This window comes from Lutjanus erythropterus, chromosome 20 (assembly GCF_056507025.1).
Source record: "Lutjanus erythropterus isolate fLutEry1 chromosome 20, fLutEry1.hap2, whole genome shotgun sequence".
Taxonomy (NCBI): domain Eukaryota; kingdom Metazoa; phylum Chordata; class Actinopteri; order Lutjaniformes; family Lutjanidae; genus Lutjanus; species Lutjanus erythropterus.
Window position 1 is genome coordinate 11,235,212 of NC_139336.1, and position 17,288 is coordinate 11,252,499.

General features: G+C 38.5%; 1 protein-coding gene across 3 annotated transcripts in view; it reads right to left on the reverse strand.

The window, feature by feature from the left end:
* The window catches only part of phf24 (PHD finger protein 24), a 46,392-nt gene that overhangs the window by 16,519 nt on the left and 12,585 nt on the right, over window positions 1–17,288 (reverse strand). For all 3 annotated transcript variants that reach the window (XM_084746448.1, XM_084746447.1, XM_084746446.1), the window contains exons 2-3: window positions 13,124–13,548; window positions 10,405–10,590 (exon numbers count right to left, since the gene is read on the reverse strand). In XM_084746448.1, the coding sequence (XP_084602574.1) occupies window positions 10,405–10,590; window positions 13,124–13,546 (609 nt within the window). In that variant the 5' untranslated portion in view covers window positions 13,547–13,548. The remainder of the gene's footprint in view (window positions 1–10,404; window positions 10,591–13,123; window positions 13,549–17,288) is intronic.

Below are 17,288 nucleotides of genomic sequence, written 5' to 3' on the forward strand. Positions count from 1 at the left end.
ATGTTTTTCTTAATGCAGTGCAGTGCAATGTGGGGTCAAAGGTCACAGACATTCAGTGTTGGTTTTTGGCCTTTTCACACATGCAGAGATTTCTCCAGATTCTTTGAATCTTTTCAGATTCTCTGATCTTTGAATGAGTTACAGATGGTGAAATCCCTAAAATTTTTTTTGCAGATTTGTGTTGAGAAACTTTTCTCTTAAAGTGTTGGACTATCTGCCCATGACTATTTGCACATGTAAAGCTTTCAAACCTAACACCACCCATGCTTGTGAATGACTGAGCCTATCAAAGATGCAATCATCAGACAATCATGATACTGTCAACTGTTACCAGTTAACTTGTTTACCTTTTGAATGTCCCACATACAATGTCCCAGTCTTTTGTTGGCCTTGTTCCAACTCAGTGTATATTTCATATGCACATCAGGTACGAATATATCACTGCATTTTTACAAAAACCAATAAAGCTGACCAGTTTGTAAATTAAATATATTTTTCTAATGTACTCAATGGAATACAAGTCAAAGATGATTTGTAAATCATTGCTTTCTGTTTGTATTTACATTTTACACAACATTTACACTAATTCCAATTATATATGAAGGCTAAATTGGGTATTTAATCAGAGTTATGGAAAACAGACATTTGACTATATCAAATTGATTTAAGATGTGTATGAGGAATATATATATTTCTTCCCTGCTTGATGTAGACATCAGCAAATCCACAGGCAAGGAAAACCACAGGAGACATTGATTTGAATATTTATATTTGTATATTATTTGTACATAATTTATAAGATAAGTGGTGTGATGAAACTCTAATGATCCCTTTGGGATTTTTGAGATAAATCAGTTCCAGTTTGTTTACATAGTAGTAATCACAGTTACAATCTGTCAGGACTTTATAAAATCCCATTTATGAAATGAATGGATCTAACTGAAAATGCACACCTGCCCACCCCTAAAATAAATTTAAAAAACATGCTTGAGCTCAGCCAATAAGTGCGGATTGTAGCACTAAGAAGAGGTTATTTGTGAACTTTGAGTCAGAGTCCAAAAGAAAATTCCAAGACGATTGTCTGAGATTATTTCTCTTGAGTATATCCCACATTTCTACAACAGAGGAGGTGAGTACTATCATGTTATCATGATGCATGGTAATAATGGACAAAAACACATTACTACTACTTTAAATATGATATAAATCAGATGAGAAGTTCACGTGAACAAAATGCTATTTGAACGTAACTTGCCGTCGCCCACACGCTGCCCCTGTCTGAACTCCAAACCTATCCCCAGCCTTTTGCAGAAAAAAAATCGATCTATCCACAAACAGACAAGGCCGCATGGCCTCATTATATCAGACACCGGGAGATGAGAATGTGCATCAACAAGCTGTGTGATGTCCTCCTGCATTTCTTCAATCTGTCATCAGGATCACAGTAACTGCCAACACTTTGCTACTCCTCTGTCTGCAGCATTTTTACAGATCAAGAGTGCAACACTGTATGTGTAGCTAATTATTCATTCGTTTGCATTGCCTTGAATAATACCCAGTCCTCCATGATAATGTCTGGGTGCTGCAGGTGGGTGGTGACTTAAATGGATTATTTGATTTGGGGTTGTGTGAGGTATTTACCGACAGTCAGCGCATTATCTACAGTAGATGCACGCTCCCATCTTGGAGAAACAGAGAGGAGCACCAGCACAGAAGCTAAGCAACGTACTGCTGTCAACAGGGTCAGCAAACAACTTTTTTTTAGTGTGCACTATATTGAGAAGATTTTCACTGCTTTACTTTGCCATCAGACAGCTTTTTCTGACAGGAAACCGACGCTATGTAAGCCAAATATCGCTCTCTCCAAAGTCACCAAATTCCATAGGCCAAATGAGTAATTTTACTTCACAGAACACAGGAGTTGCTGGTCTGCCACTACCTTGATCTACAAGGTTGTTCTGTGACTCTGGTGTTTTAAAAAGATAGTTCAGATTCACTGAAGTGTCAGTAACCCAAACTAACAAACAGATCAAGTTAGCAGTAGACCAGCAACTCCTGTGTTCTGGTTGGTAAAATTACTGATTTCGTCTATGAAGTTTGGCTGGTTTAGGTGGACATTTTTTTGAAGTTGCTAAAATACATTTTAACAGTACATTGCTTAGCTTTCTTGCTGGTGCTGCTCTGTGCTTCTCCTAACTGGGGGCATGCTGAGTGGTATCTATTGTAGATGACACACTGACTATCAGTAAGTATCTCATACAACTCCCCATCAAATAATCTGAACCATCTCTTTAATATTTTAAAGTACCCTAATGGATATAGGAATCTCACTCAGATGAATAAAATCATTCATCTTATTTCCCTTTCCTTCCATTTGTGCACTCACTCATTCAGGATTAACCTTACATATTCAGCCTTTGTGGTCATTCCAATTTTAAGGAAATCTAAAAAATGAGACACTGAACCAGGATAAGAGACTCACATCCTGTCTGCAGCACTCCAAAAAACGTGTCGGGGTGCAGTCTGGGACACTGTGTCCTTGTTAAAATTTTGAAATATGTAATTTTAAAAGAGTGGAACTATTAGACCGAAGCGCCTCATCTGAGTGAAAGATATGGCCACACAGGGACACTGGTGTCACACTGAAAAAGCCTCCATGCTTTCTTCCACATTGTTTTGTACTTGTCCTCTGGTGGCTGCTGTCTGCAGCCTTGCCCTTTTTATACAAGCACAAAGGCCACTGAACATGGGTACTTTTTTGAGAAAGAGCAGCCGGTTCAGAATAAAATGTGAAAAAAAAAGAGCTACTTTAATGACAGTCCTTTCAAACAGATTGTGCATAACTGAGTTAAATGTATCTCATTGTCATTTTTGTGGGCCATGTATCTTAATAATAGTGGCATTGAAACAGCTACCATCAGTACGCACGGTTTCATCAGATATCAAGCTCGAAACGCAGCACATGAATGTCAGCCTCTGGTTGATTCTAGTGCCTTCAGTCCCAGCTGAGCCTCCAGTGCTCGCTTGAAATTCAATTTTTGACTTGTACTTGTATATACACTATAAAAAAAAATGAGAAATCAAACTCAGACTCATAAGTTTTGAAATGAACTTATTTAAAAAAAAAAAAAAGTTTCTCAACCTATAATCTTTTGTTGACATTATTCACTTTTGTTCTTTTAAACAACTGAATATTTGAATTTTAGATAGAAAAGAAATGCATTTGAAAAATTGTCAAGTAAATTCATTAAAATGAAAGTGAATAATGGTCAATAATTTCCCATTTTAATTCCAATTAATTAATTAATTTAAAAAAACTCAGGAAATCTATGAAATAGTTGCATATAAATGCTAAAAAAAAAAAAAAAAAAGAAACCTCATAATTTCAGGGCAACTGACTTCACTAAATTTGGGGTTTTTGAATCATACTCCCAAGTTCTGAAATAAACATCTGACACAAAACAAATGTACTTCAAAAACTGTCAAGTAAATTAATTTAAGTGAAAGTGAATACTGACTATTAAATATTTTCTTTTGCAACTATTTAATTGTATGTATATTGTAAAAGTGGCCAAAGAATGAGAAATTAATGACATAAATGAATGAAGACTCAAAAGATTCAAGTCTATCAAAAGAAGAAAAGTAAATTATCTCAATAAAAGACTTTATTTCAAAACTTAAGAGTTTGGGTTTGACTTAAAATCTCATATATATAGTGATGCCAGTTGCCCAGCCAGTGAATGATCCTGATATCATCAGGAAACTGTTTTCTTTGTTTGCTCTATACCAGACCTCATTTCAGTGCATCTCTAAACAGGAATGATATTATGTTCACATTACCAACGGAGGCTATAATTATATTGTTTTGTAAGAAATTGGGAACTTTAAAAGTGATTTAAGGATTTATGCCTCCTGACAGCATCTGGAAAATAGGTTCTCTAGGACAAAAGAGGCCCCTGGGGGAGAAGTATAAAAATAACAACACATTCTAATCTTACTCTGGCAGCTTGCATAAATACTTCTGTCCTGTTCAGAAAACTGACAGCATTGATTGTGTCTTTAAACCGCTTTTAAAAAAAAAATACAAATTTAGGCTCAGTGCCAGAGCAGGAAGTTTGAAAAAACATTCTTATTGATTCTAAAGCTGCAAAAATCAATATGTCTACATGAACAAAGCATCAGATGACTGTGTGATGTGAAAAATGTCACTTGTAGGGACATAAAAACTAGATTATGTCATAAAATAAGAGAAATAGAACCCAACCCCACAGTTTCCTTTGTATGTCTTTAAAGGGACAGGGTTGTATGATGTACTTAGTCAGTGTATTACCTGCAGTAGAAGGTGGTCAACATTTCCCCAGAGAGGACAAGCAGATGGACGCCAGCACAGAAGCAAAGAAAATCTATATCAGTTTAAGTGTATCCTATATTGAGAATATTTTTACCTTGTCATCACACAGTTTTGTTTGACAGGAAACCAAGATTATACAAGCCAAATATTATTTTCTCCACACCAACCAAACTCCCTGGTTGAAATCAATCATTTTAGAATTTGAACACAGGAGCTGATATACAGTTGCCTCAGTTTGCTAGTTTGTGTTATTGTGTGATTTTGACATTTATCTTTTTATACAGCAAAACTTTTTCAATGCAAATAAAATGCACGTTTGCATAGAGTAACAATTTATCACTAAAAGATACAATTTATCATTAAAAAGTGTAAAATTGCCATATTCTGAAGCTGTAATCAAAAATATAATCGCATTAGGTGACAATGTAACTAGAATTACACATTTACCAAACATGATATGGGCTGATAATAGTTACGTATTTTTTGTCATCTGATTATGTAATCCTGATTACATGTAATCCATTATTCCTCAACCCTGTATATAACAGTGGTTAACTGTCAGAAGAGGCTGTCTGACGCCACAATATTCTAAATATTCTAATATTACGCACCCTTCAGCTGATATTGTTTTTTCCTTTTAGGTGGACCTTTTTACAGAGGCTAAATTACCTTTAGTTGTTGACCTTGCCCTCAACACTACATTACTTAGCTTCCATGCTGGTACTCCTCTCTGCTTCTCCTCACTAGGACCATGTCGATTTGGCATCTACTGTAGGTAATACACTGACTATCCTCATGCAACCCCACAAATAATCTGAACTATCCCTTTAAGTCACTTTTTAGCTCGCCGTTTTGCCATCTCCACTCTCATTAACCTCATTTCCACCTGCAACAGAATGTGTTTAGTAAAAAAAAAAAAAAAGCTCTGATAAGCCTGTATACTCAGTTCCCAGAATCATCTTGCAGTGAAAGAGTCAGATATTTTTCTCTGGAACCGGTGGAACCAGAGCTAAAATGAGAGCGAATATCGCACTTACATTCATCACGGTGGATATAAACAGGACTCAAAATAAATGCCTAGCTTGCTCCGTGTCATTTACACAACCAGCATGTCAGCTATAAATGCACTCCTTAACAGGGACTACTCAACCTTAACTGGAGCATGACCCCAGGATGTAGCACCAGGCATCAAAAAGAAATCAGGTCTGTATGGAAGGGTCACTCGTGTTAATGAACCCCTCCTGCGCCTGATTGGCTGCCGTTGAGCTATACATGCAGCACTCTGCTTTGAAGGCTGGCTGTAAATCCACAAACTCAGTCCATCTGCCAGCAGCAGTCTCCAGCGCCTGTGTGAAATTAAATGTCAGATGCGACAGAAGGGGGGATTTGTAACAGCTGACTGATGTGTGCTAACAAAAATGCTGCTTTCTTCAGCCGTGAGGACGAGAATTGACAATTTAAATAAAGCATTTCGCTCTCTGTCTCTCTCCCTCGCTGAATTGTCTTCTTCCACTCCCCCCAATTCCTCACATGGCGAACGAGCCAGCCAGAGACAGAGGACCTTTCAGTGTCCTCTCTCAGACTGTGTGAAAATATCACCCTCCAAGTGCAACTTTGGCAAGTGATTTCGCTTCTCAGGGCCGGCGAATGGCAGCGAAGCCCCTACTCCACTTTGAAGGGTGCTCCAGCAAAAGCACTCTTCAGCTGTTTATGCCTCAATTAAAACAGATTGCATTATGCCTCTAACGGGGCAGTGATCGCCAGAGAGTCATCAGCTTTGGCATTGGCCTCGAATTCCTGATGAGAAGCTGGGTGTTTTTTATTGTTTTAAAAACACTAAAAACTCTTCCGGAACACAGCACTTTATTTGAATTTTATCTTATTTAGTTTCCCAATTAAAATATTGAGCGTTTGTATTATGAGGTAGGGGATACCAGGGTGTGTTGAAACCCTGGGTTAGCTGTAACACTAAACAAAGAAAGAGGTTAGATGCCATCAAACCAATCCACAAGCAGCAGCGATCAGCCTCTCTGGTGCTTCTCAGATTCGGGAACTCGGATGAAGACAAAGACAATATTGAAACATTCGTCCTCCAATAAAAGTCTTTTTGGCTGTGTCCATGTGCTCCAGTCGTACTTTACAAAAGTTATCTGAAGCTTCTCCTGTCACATAAGATAAGATATTATTATATATATATTAATTTAGTAAATGTTTGTGCCAGATTGCTGAAAAATTTCAGCAACGTAATAATAACAACAATACAGCATCAAATAAGTGAAATACAAATTTAAAATATAAAGTATACAAGGTCTAAAGGTAAAGAAACAACGCCTAATAGCGTAACAATATCAGAAAGATAAGTACAAAAGTAAGCTAAATAGAAAAATTAGTAGTGGCAAACCAGCACTGCTAGCTAAACCAATCAGAAAAGAGCTGTGGTGATGTCATCAATGGCATGTCTTTGTGAGCAACATTGAAGATTTTATGACCAAAAAGATTTTGATTTTCAGGTAAGTTACATATTTTTTCAATATTTTTTGCCTAGCATACATTGTATTGTAGATACCATGGCTTTGTTTATGTAATCTAAAGTAGCTGTTTCTCTAGATTAATTTGACTGGCATTCATGCTACCTTCCAGAACACATGCTAATTCAGTTAGCTATAAAATGGTACCTTTAACTTGAAATTATTCACTTTATTTACATTGTTGAGTCTTCATTCTTCCATTATTTCATACATTAGATAGTGTGTACCTTAAATCCCCAAATTACCTCTCAATATTGTTTTTTTCCCCAGCTAGGCTTACAACTCACCCCAGCAGTGGGGTAGGTTGTAACAACAGTACTCCTTATACTTGACATTAACTCATATAATCTTTGATGATGTAGTGGACATACAAGTGAGTTTTATTTCTGGTAGACAAATATGGGTACTAAAAGTTTGAGAGATCTAATACAAACAACCACTGAGTTACTGATGGTCAAACAAAAAATGTTACAAAGATTCCAGGTCTCCCCTACAATAGCTGCTGTCGATTGAACATGTGTTCAACAGTAACAACTGAATGCTAGCTCACTGTCTTTAGTTTATCAGTGCTGTAAAACATCCAAATCAACATACTGTATGTCAGCCAGTCGCCTGTCACAACAGGGATGGTCCAGATCTCATACATAAAAAAGAAAATTGCAATTTCAAAGAGTGCAGTTTTCCCATTGCAACGGCCACAGTTTTAATTATAACTTACATAATTAGCATGTATATTAACAAGCTGTAGCAAGTGAGTGTGGCAGCAACAATTGATTTGCTGGTATGACAACTGTAGCTGGCAAACTCACTCAGCTGTAGCTAATTATTGTAATGTAACTCTGACACTTAATGGAAACAGAGCAATCATTAGTGATATTAGTTCCACCTGTGCTCTTCCTGCTATGATATGTCAAAATATCTGCGGTGAAAAAAAGGCTTAATGTTGCTGTGTGGTTACAATGCTATCTGCATGTCAGTGTCTGTACATCTACACTTGGTCAAAGATGGGTTTGTGGAGGAAGAAAGTCCCATCTATCATTTTTTATGTTTGAAAATGGAAGAAAGGATGGGATCTTTCTGACAGCTAGCTAGCAGGTAGGTCAGCAGTTGTTTAGTGTAATGCTGACAAGGTTGTTGAAATCTCACAGTGAAACTGTTACAATACTGTTGTGACAGCAACAGAGAGATCGATAGCAGATCGATATCAAAATACAAAGGTAATATCAAAGTTTTATCCACATCAGGTTTAGTCACTTTTGCTGACTTCCTCTCTCATGTCCCATGTTTTTCCAGAAAATATAACAACTAGCTAATAACAGCTACCTTATTTAAATTATAGGTTTCTCTGCATTTGAACATTATTGGAAAAATTTGGAATGATTAGAAGTACAACTCCATAAAATATATGACATGACTAGTATTTTTGGACATTTTAATGCGTAAATGTTAAATAATATACATACATAATAATAAAATAATAAAAAGATGTGTCTTTATTGTGAGAAACTGGTGACAAATATTGAAAGGTAACAGTGTAAATACACCTGCTTATTGTTGAGCATCCTATACTAGTGTATGCATCTGTAACAAATTCTATTATATCTATATTATCTCAATTATAAAGCCATAATATATGTAACAGATGGGGCTGCAACTAATGATTATTTCCATAGTAAATTAATTGGTTGATTATTTTCTTGATTCACTGATTAATAGTTGTTTGTTTTAAAATGTCAGAAAAATGTCAACGTTTCCCAAAGGATAAGAGAACGTCCTCAAATGTCTTGTTTTGCCCACAACCCAAAGATATTCAGTTTGCTGTCAGACAGGAGTTAAGAAACCAGAAAATATTCACATTTAAGAAGCTGACATCAGAGAATTCTTTAAAAAAAATACTTACATTTAATGATTAATCATTGAAGCTCTAGTAACAGAGTCAAGATATATTTGTAAGTTATATGGTCACAACTGATTTTGTTATTTACCTCTTTGCTGTCAGAAATAAACAGAGGTTGCCTCCACAGATGGTCTGGACTTCATCGCAACACAATGCAGACAACACTAGATTTCATTGGTTACATATGTAAGTACCAATGTTGCATATATACTGTTGTGAGTACATCTTAGTGCATCTTTGCTTCTCCACTGCCTGACTCAAACAACATACGTATTGTGCACGTGGAGCACATACAAACCCTGACTAGTTTGATCCAACACAGAATTGCAATGATGGCTGAACGAAGGAGAAGCATCATTTGGAGCTATTTCACAGCTGTGAACATGAAAACTTGTGTAGTAGGAAGGCTGCTGTAGCAACACGACACATAACAAAAAAGAAAAGCACAAGAAAGAGAACTCGGAGCTGCAACAGAAAAAAAGGGAGGAGGGAAATGCAGACCCTAGACACAGACACTGGCAGAGCGTTTTCAGAGAGACCCAACTAGGAATATCCAGGTATAGTAGTGAAATTAATATTTTAGTCAAATCGGATCTCCAGCGTTTGTTAATGTTACATTTCCAGACTGTAACTGCTCATCTTTTAGCAGAATAATTAAATATATTCAGACATTCAAATAATATATTCAGCCCATTAAAACATGTTATCTAAATGAATTATGTTAATGAAAATAGCCAAATATAATACCCTTTTTGTGTAACTGTGAAAAGATTAGTCTGATGACTGCTAACCTCTGGCAGACCATTTAGTGGTCATGGAAATGTCTTCAGAATTAGCCTGTTGATGATGCATTCACTTCCCTTCCCTACTTAATGGTACATAAGCTGCTTTTAATAATAAAACACTTACCTGCAGTAGTGGCCCCGAATTACGTGTATTGGATCATGCCACTTTTGAATGGCATGATCAGTGTCATACCTTTGTAAACTTACACAGAAGTTGACTTTCCTCTAATTCAGGTGCGTCAAATTCAGTTTCATCCCAAGCCACATCAGCAAACTAGTACACTATGTGTTACTGAAACTTACTGGCCAACTAACACAGCTAACATTAGCTGTGCTACAGCTGCTGCTGACTAGAAGCTATGGGCTAACTTCAAACTAGAGAAGACCGAAAATATTCAATGCAATACATGTAGTAAGGGGTTTCTGGCCTGAAAACCTAAAGACGCCTGCTCCATAGCATTTGGATGTCTGAAGTGTCTCAAGTCATGATGCTAAACATTTTCACGGAATCACTCAGAAAGCTACAGTATAAAAAGTAATAGCGTGAAGTAGAATAAGGTTTGCTGCTGATCTTGGATACATGTTGTGACAAATGCTCACAGCAAGAGACTCATCTCATTGTCCTGAGTGATGAACAAGATGAAATGGTGACGGAAAAACAGTCAAATCAAGAAAAGAAAGAAAAACTCGGGCTGAAGTTTGCTGAAATAATTCTTTGATGATCCACAGGCCAGTGGAACAAACCGTTAACTCTGAAACCTACCTATTCACGGACTTGCATTTATAAAACCTACGTGTTTGTCGACCAGCACGAGCTGCTGGCAGCGAGCTGTGCAGACTTACACAATAGTAGCAGCTCCAGCCAGTAACAGTGTGGGCTGTATCTCTCATCTCCTGCAGGGCCTCGGCACGCAGGTAGCCCAGCTCCCTCAGGCAGCCGTCGTGGAACACTCGAGTGCAGATCCTGCAGGGGTACAGGTCGTCGGCCGTCCACACCTCACACACGTCACACATCTCGTCACTCGGTGGCTGATGTAAAAACAGAGTGCACCAGTCAGATTGTGTCATCTGCATAAATATTGTTGTTGCAGATTGCTGATCGATCATCTTGATTAGGCAGACTGAGGAATGATTAGGCATCACTCCATCAGTGGTAGGCGTTTGATGGTGTGTTTGAATGGCTATTGTATTGTACTGTATTCTGTGTTGTGTTCTTATGGTCTTAGATAGATAATCAAGACAGCATTGCCTTTCACATGAAGACTGACATCTGTGTCCCTGTCTCACGTCTTCATTGTCTTTTCCAGCTTCCCCGTAGGCTCCATTTACAGCCAGGATACATTCAGCTGTCAAGCCAAGCAAAATAACTGCAGAATGCTTGACTGGTTAACCACGCGAAGACATTGTCAGTCTCCATACTTGCTGTTTTTTATCTCTATTTCAGTGCCATAGCACCAGCTTCAGGGCTGTAGACACATAACAGATGAGACATTGTCAAATTTCCTCAGTCACAGCTTATCTTATCTTTAAGGGGGTTGTTTTGGGGAGTTTTTTTCTCGCCCGAATCCAGGGTCTAAGGACAGAGGGTGTTGTATGGTGTATATATTGTGAAGCCCCCTGAGGCAACTGTGATTTGTGGGTTCAGGCTATATAGATAAAACTTGACTTGACCTGACTTGACTTATAGTTATGGCCCACTTCTGACATCAGCAAGCTTCCCACATCGTAGCCCCAGTCAAAATGAGATAGACATTCAATGAAAGGACAATTAAGGCACTATAAATCATGGCAAAGGTCATTCAACAGCTTCCAAGATGCAGGATTTTTTAAAGAATCAAGACTAATAATTAAAATGAACCTGTTCGCTTGAATTTTCATTATGCCACAGAGGATTAAATGTGTGTTGGATGCAACAAACAGCATAATGATTTCACCCTTGAACATAGTGGGGCACAGAGAGAATGAATTCTTATTCTAAAGATTATACTAAAGGAAAAGCCATGGGGTCAATAAAATTCAGAAGCGTCATCCCCTTTGGAACATGATTGTGCTCAGCAACTTTCCTTGCAGTTAGGGCCTGTTGAAGTGTGAAGTATCTTGTATGCACAGCTGTAGTAAAGCTGTAGCTGAGTAAAGCTCACTAAATGTAAAAAGTGGAGGAAATTCAGCCACTTAGCATACTTGCACTTTAGATTTAGATGTTTCTCTTATACAACGCAAGGAAAGATGGAACAGCACTGAAAAGAAAACAACACAAGAAAAGCATAGATAGCACATATATTAGGATAGACTAAAGAAAAAAAATAAATAGACAAATCGACTCAACACAGGATATTGTATGCCTTACAGTGTAAGCATTTCAGATCTTTGTTTGTTTTAATGATAGATTGGGGATTTGTGGGGGGAATTATGTTCATCACATAACATTAGAAAAATCAGTGTTGATTATTGGCTTTACATAGGACATGAACCCAACTCTTCTGAGTGAAAGTCCTGTGTTTGCTTGACCCATTCATCCACCTCACCTAGTTAGACTTTCTTGCCCTTTGTGCTACTTCACATGAATTCAAGAGCACATCAAAACATAATGCTAGAGGGGCGCCTCCAGTAATGATGCTAGAGGGGTATCTACGATGTTAGAAAGTTTGAAGCATAGGGACACTGACATTGTGATGTCATGTCGGATGTGTTGGGGGGTCAGAAAGGACCTGATTCTTGACATTAGTAAATAAGGTAGGAGTTGCTATGGAGATACAGAACTGTCAGTGTGTATGCTGACGATTTAATGCCATACCAAGTAAAGCCACCCACTGGCATTATTAGTTTGGCAAAACCATGCATGAGATTACTATACTCATCGTGGTCTTGGCACAATTTCTGTTAAGTTTCAACCTCACCCTCTCAAGTACATATCCATTATTATTGCAAGGTAGATGTTTTTATTCCTGTACCTCTTGTTAAAGTGCAGCTTTGGCAGTACAGCAAGTTGCCAGGCAATATTTACTCTTTGCAAAACAGAAAACCTGATGGTGTCAGTGCTCCTGTGAACTCCATCCCCTGTTAGTCAGCGTCGCCCTGGATATGGTCACCTCTCTGAGCCAGCCAAAGCAGCCCGCCCACGAGATACACGCTGTGAAGAGTCCTCGCGCACAAAAACACAAAAAGCCTTGCAAAAAAAAAAAAAAAGAAAAGAAAAGAAAAAAAACTTCAATCTCATACTTTCTCACCTTCAACAAGGGTGTTTAGATAAAGCTTAAGAGTCCCTTTACATCCTGGCTGAACTGCTTTATCATAATGCCTAACTTGAGGGAGGAAAAGAGATAATATGCTGCTGTTGCCATGGAGATTCTTTGACATCTCTGAGACATCTCTTTAATCCGAGGACTTGGGGATTTAGAGTGTGTTTTGTCAGAGTAAAAGTTTTATATATATATATATATATATATATATATATATATATATACATATATATTTCTGGTTCAGATAACATCCTGGCCATGAATTCTCAATGACACATACAGAGATCACCCATCATCGCTCTTTTTAGGCCATCATTCAATACCTGCTCTTTCTTTTCCAGCTCCACCTCCACAGGCTGGTCATCATCAGCTTCCCTTTTGGGCCGCACAAATGCTGGCGGTGTGAGCTGATGGCTCTTGTCAAGGTCTTCAGGCTCCACTCCTTTTCCATCCCGTAACCTCGACCAAGCTTCCTGGTTGACCTTACACTCGTCCCTTGGCGCTGATGCCTGCTGGGAGGTCGACGGACCTGCGCTATTGTCTGATTCCTCTTGCACCGCATTCTCTGTGGTCTTCTCTTCAGAATTGGCCGATGGTTTGGCAGGGCCGTCGCCTTCCTCTACTTCTGCTTCTGCCTGTTTAGTTAGGATCTGACGCTCCTTAAGGCCCGCCTGGAAGGCAGAGACGACAGCGGTGCATTTCTGCACCTTCTCCACCTGCTGCTTCTTTGACATTAGCACTCCCATGGCTACAGACAGATGGAGAGAAAAGGAAGCAGAGAACAGTTAGACAAGTATGCTGCATTTATAATTCATCATAACCTTGACTTACAACAGTACAGTTATTATTAAGAGAGAGATTGAAGCCCCTCCAAGGTTAGTGTTATTGTAAGCATTTCAATATACTGTTAAATATGAATGTGACTAATAAGCCACATTAAAAGTTATAAAGTAAAGAAAACATCCTTGAGTATCATTTATTGAAAGAGAAACTTTCATAAGTTAGCTAATCAGATTAAAACACAAAACTAGGAATCACTGACTGTCTAACACAACCAAAACTCTTTGGCAGAAAATCATGTGGGACTGCATCCCTCATATTAAGAAGCTAATTGAGAAAATACTTTTTTTATGGCCTTTAAATGAACAATATGTTAATTTTGCCACTAGGGGTCTCTCTTACATTGGAACAGTCAGAATAGATGCAGTTTGATGATGTCATTATGATAGATAATCCATAGCCTACCTAATTATGCATCTGCATTTATGAAACTCAGATGCTCATTGACCAGTAAGAGCTGCTGGCAGTGAACTGTGCAGACTTACACAAAAACATGTTTCTGAAAACATTTTAGTCTAGAAATAGGCAAGGATACAACAGTCTTGATTCATATTTGATCAGCACCACCTACAACCAATCAGACCAGCAAAATGTGCTCTTTTCAAATCTGGAGTGGTGATACTCCTGTGTTGATAAGTTTTTAGATGCCACCCCATATTTAATAAGTAGTTGTGAGTGGCCCAACTGCAGCCATGGCTACAGCATATGTCAGTGAATACACAAAAGGATATGTTTTGGACCACATTGATCGTTTAAGAATGAGTACAACTCTTGAAAGAAGAGCTGACTGAGGTACAGAGGTACACAGCACGGACAGTAAACTAGCTGAAGAACTCTGGGGAAATCATCCTTTTCTTGTAAAAGATGGAAGAATACAAAAAGGATGAGGTGAGAAGGACAAGCTGCAGTCTAACATAAGAGATGAGATCAGCACCCTATGAAAGCATTTACTCCCACTGCACATCGTTATCTTACTGTTACTCAATGTCTTTCTCTTTCTGTACTCAATGAACAGCCTGGTCTTTTTCAAATCTCCCAAATCTCTTTCTATCAGCAACGGTGTCCCTGAACTCCTATGCTTATTACTAATAAACCCTGGCCCATCTGCTCCTGTTCCCACATTTCTGTGGCTGTTCAATCTGCATGACCAGTTGGACATTGACTGAAATTACATTCAAGTGGCAACTATAAAGGTGCAAACTAAGATAGTAGGTCCCACAAAAAAAACTCCATTGCACAGTTTTATATAGTCCTGGTATAAGATTTCAAATCCCAAAATGATCTTAAAACCTTTTACAATGGGCAGAGATGCTGCGAAAAGACAAGTAAGCCAGTCTATGTGCCTCATCAGATTATTGTGAGGAAGGAATGCTGTTCAAATCAATGCATGAATCTATACTTTCCTCTAATGTGTCTGTGGATTCCCACAACTCATCATATGCATTGCATCTGAATACCAATGAATAATTGCTCAACAAAGAGACTGCCAAAGAAAAATCATTAAGATTTGTGAAGGTTTTGAAGGTCATGTATCGTCATCATCTTGGCATATGGATGAAGGGTTTCTCCACACACAGAGCCTAAAAATGTTGTTAACCACTTTGTCCTAGTAGTCATATCTATAAACATATATCTGGATATGCAGAATCTGTAGGGAAGGAACGCGATTTTGATATCTGAAATGTTTTGGTTTCCATTTGTAGTCGACTGGTATTGTCCAACCATGTTTGGGCTGGCTTTGGCTATGCACATTTAAACAGTTCGCAACACACTGGCCAAAGTGCAATCTGTCAATGTGTCCTGACACATCTGACAATTTAGCTTTGCATTAGCCTCCGTCCTCCCACAGCTCAAGCTGCTAATCAGATTGTAAACTGCGAGTGGTGCATGAGAAAGGAAGTCTTGGACAGCGCAATATGAAACACATTCTCATCTCAACTCATTACGTACTGGCGATTTGTCACCACGCCTCAGCATCTGATACTGAAGCACAAGGCACCCTTTAGCAGCTTTGTCTGACATGGCCAGGAACCCTTTTTAACACATGCTAAATGCTGTGAAATGCTCGCATTTTGGGTAGGTTTAGGCACATAAACTACTTGGGTAGGTTTAGGATAAGACCACGTTTGGGGTTACAATAACAACATTATGATACATAAATCACTGAAGTGACTTGCACGATGAAAGTCACGTGATGTACATAACTTCAAACTTTTGGTTTCACTTGTGACATGAACCTGGTTTGGTCTGCTTGAGCCATCCATTCACCCTAACCCCTGCATCTGCAGATTTTCTCCCTCTTTATACTACGTCAGCAGCCTGGGGCATCTTATACAACCATGGATGGGTTGATATTGAAGTCACTTGAAAAGCATGGCGTGTTGCTTTCAGCTGCCAGTGGGTATCGTGCACATCTGTGCTGCCAAAGGGCAGTGACAAATACTCAGTATGTGACAAATTGGTTTGGGATATCCTGGCCACATCAGAAACCCTGAAACATTGGCTATTGCTCAGAGTTTTTTAAGCCAATGGGTTCCCGGATTGCCCCTGTAGTATCTGGCCATGCATGGAGTTTTAGGCTTGTCTGTCAAAGTGTTGCGATATCTAAGCCCTCATCCTAACACAATGTGGTTGAAAAGAATTTTGTTTGTGGTGACAAAGACCGTGAAGAGTTTTCATCAGAGCAACGTTCCACTACTAGTTCTTTCAGTGTTTGCCATTATATTGGGTTTAGTTAAAATTTCTATAAGTTGATTTTATGCTGAGTGAGGTTTCTATTTCCCCAACCAAATTTCCGAAACTGTTCAGGGAGTCATTTTGATATGATCTTCCACCCACATGTCACCCCCTTTAACCTGTGGGCCAGCAAGAAACATCACCTGCTCTCTGCCTGGTTAATTAACCTCCACAATTATGTCAGGAGGCCAGATTTTGCTGAGTTCAAAGAAATCCCAAGAGAGTCGACCTTTGCTGTGTGCACAGATGAAATGTTTTAATCCCACAGTAGAATACACAGCATCAATGACTCCAACTTGCTGAGCTCAGCCAGCTGTGGATATCTGACATCACATCTCTTCAGTTCCAACTGTTCACCGAATGAAATGACTCAAGATAAGATAAGGTAAGACCAACATTATTGATCCCCAAGGAGAGAATTAACTTCACTCTCCCTGCAGGTTTTCAATCAGTTTTCGCTGGTTATCAAAATGAACGCCTTTAGACTGCTGAGCATTTGTCTGAAATGCTGAGACAATTTGATTTTGACTACGTTATTGTTAAAGCTTTGCTTTATTTTGGCAGTAAAAGAGTGAAATCTATCAATACACACCACACGGATGCTCAAAGCTATTCACAGTTTTCACTGATGTGATTTTTGTCAAAACAGTGACAGTCTTGGTCACATTTTATTTGAAGGGATGTGCACAGGACTGTCATTACACTTACTTAAACATGTCATGAACATGAAGACGTCCAGTTTAATGACTGTTGTATAAATGTCAAAGTTGACATTGTCTGAGATTTCTTCATCATGACATCATCTTCATTGACATTAATCGGGCCAATAATGTCTTTGTTGTACAACTTGACATTAACCAAGACAACATAAGCTTCAATGTCATTGTCATGGCAACCTGATATTATCAATCT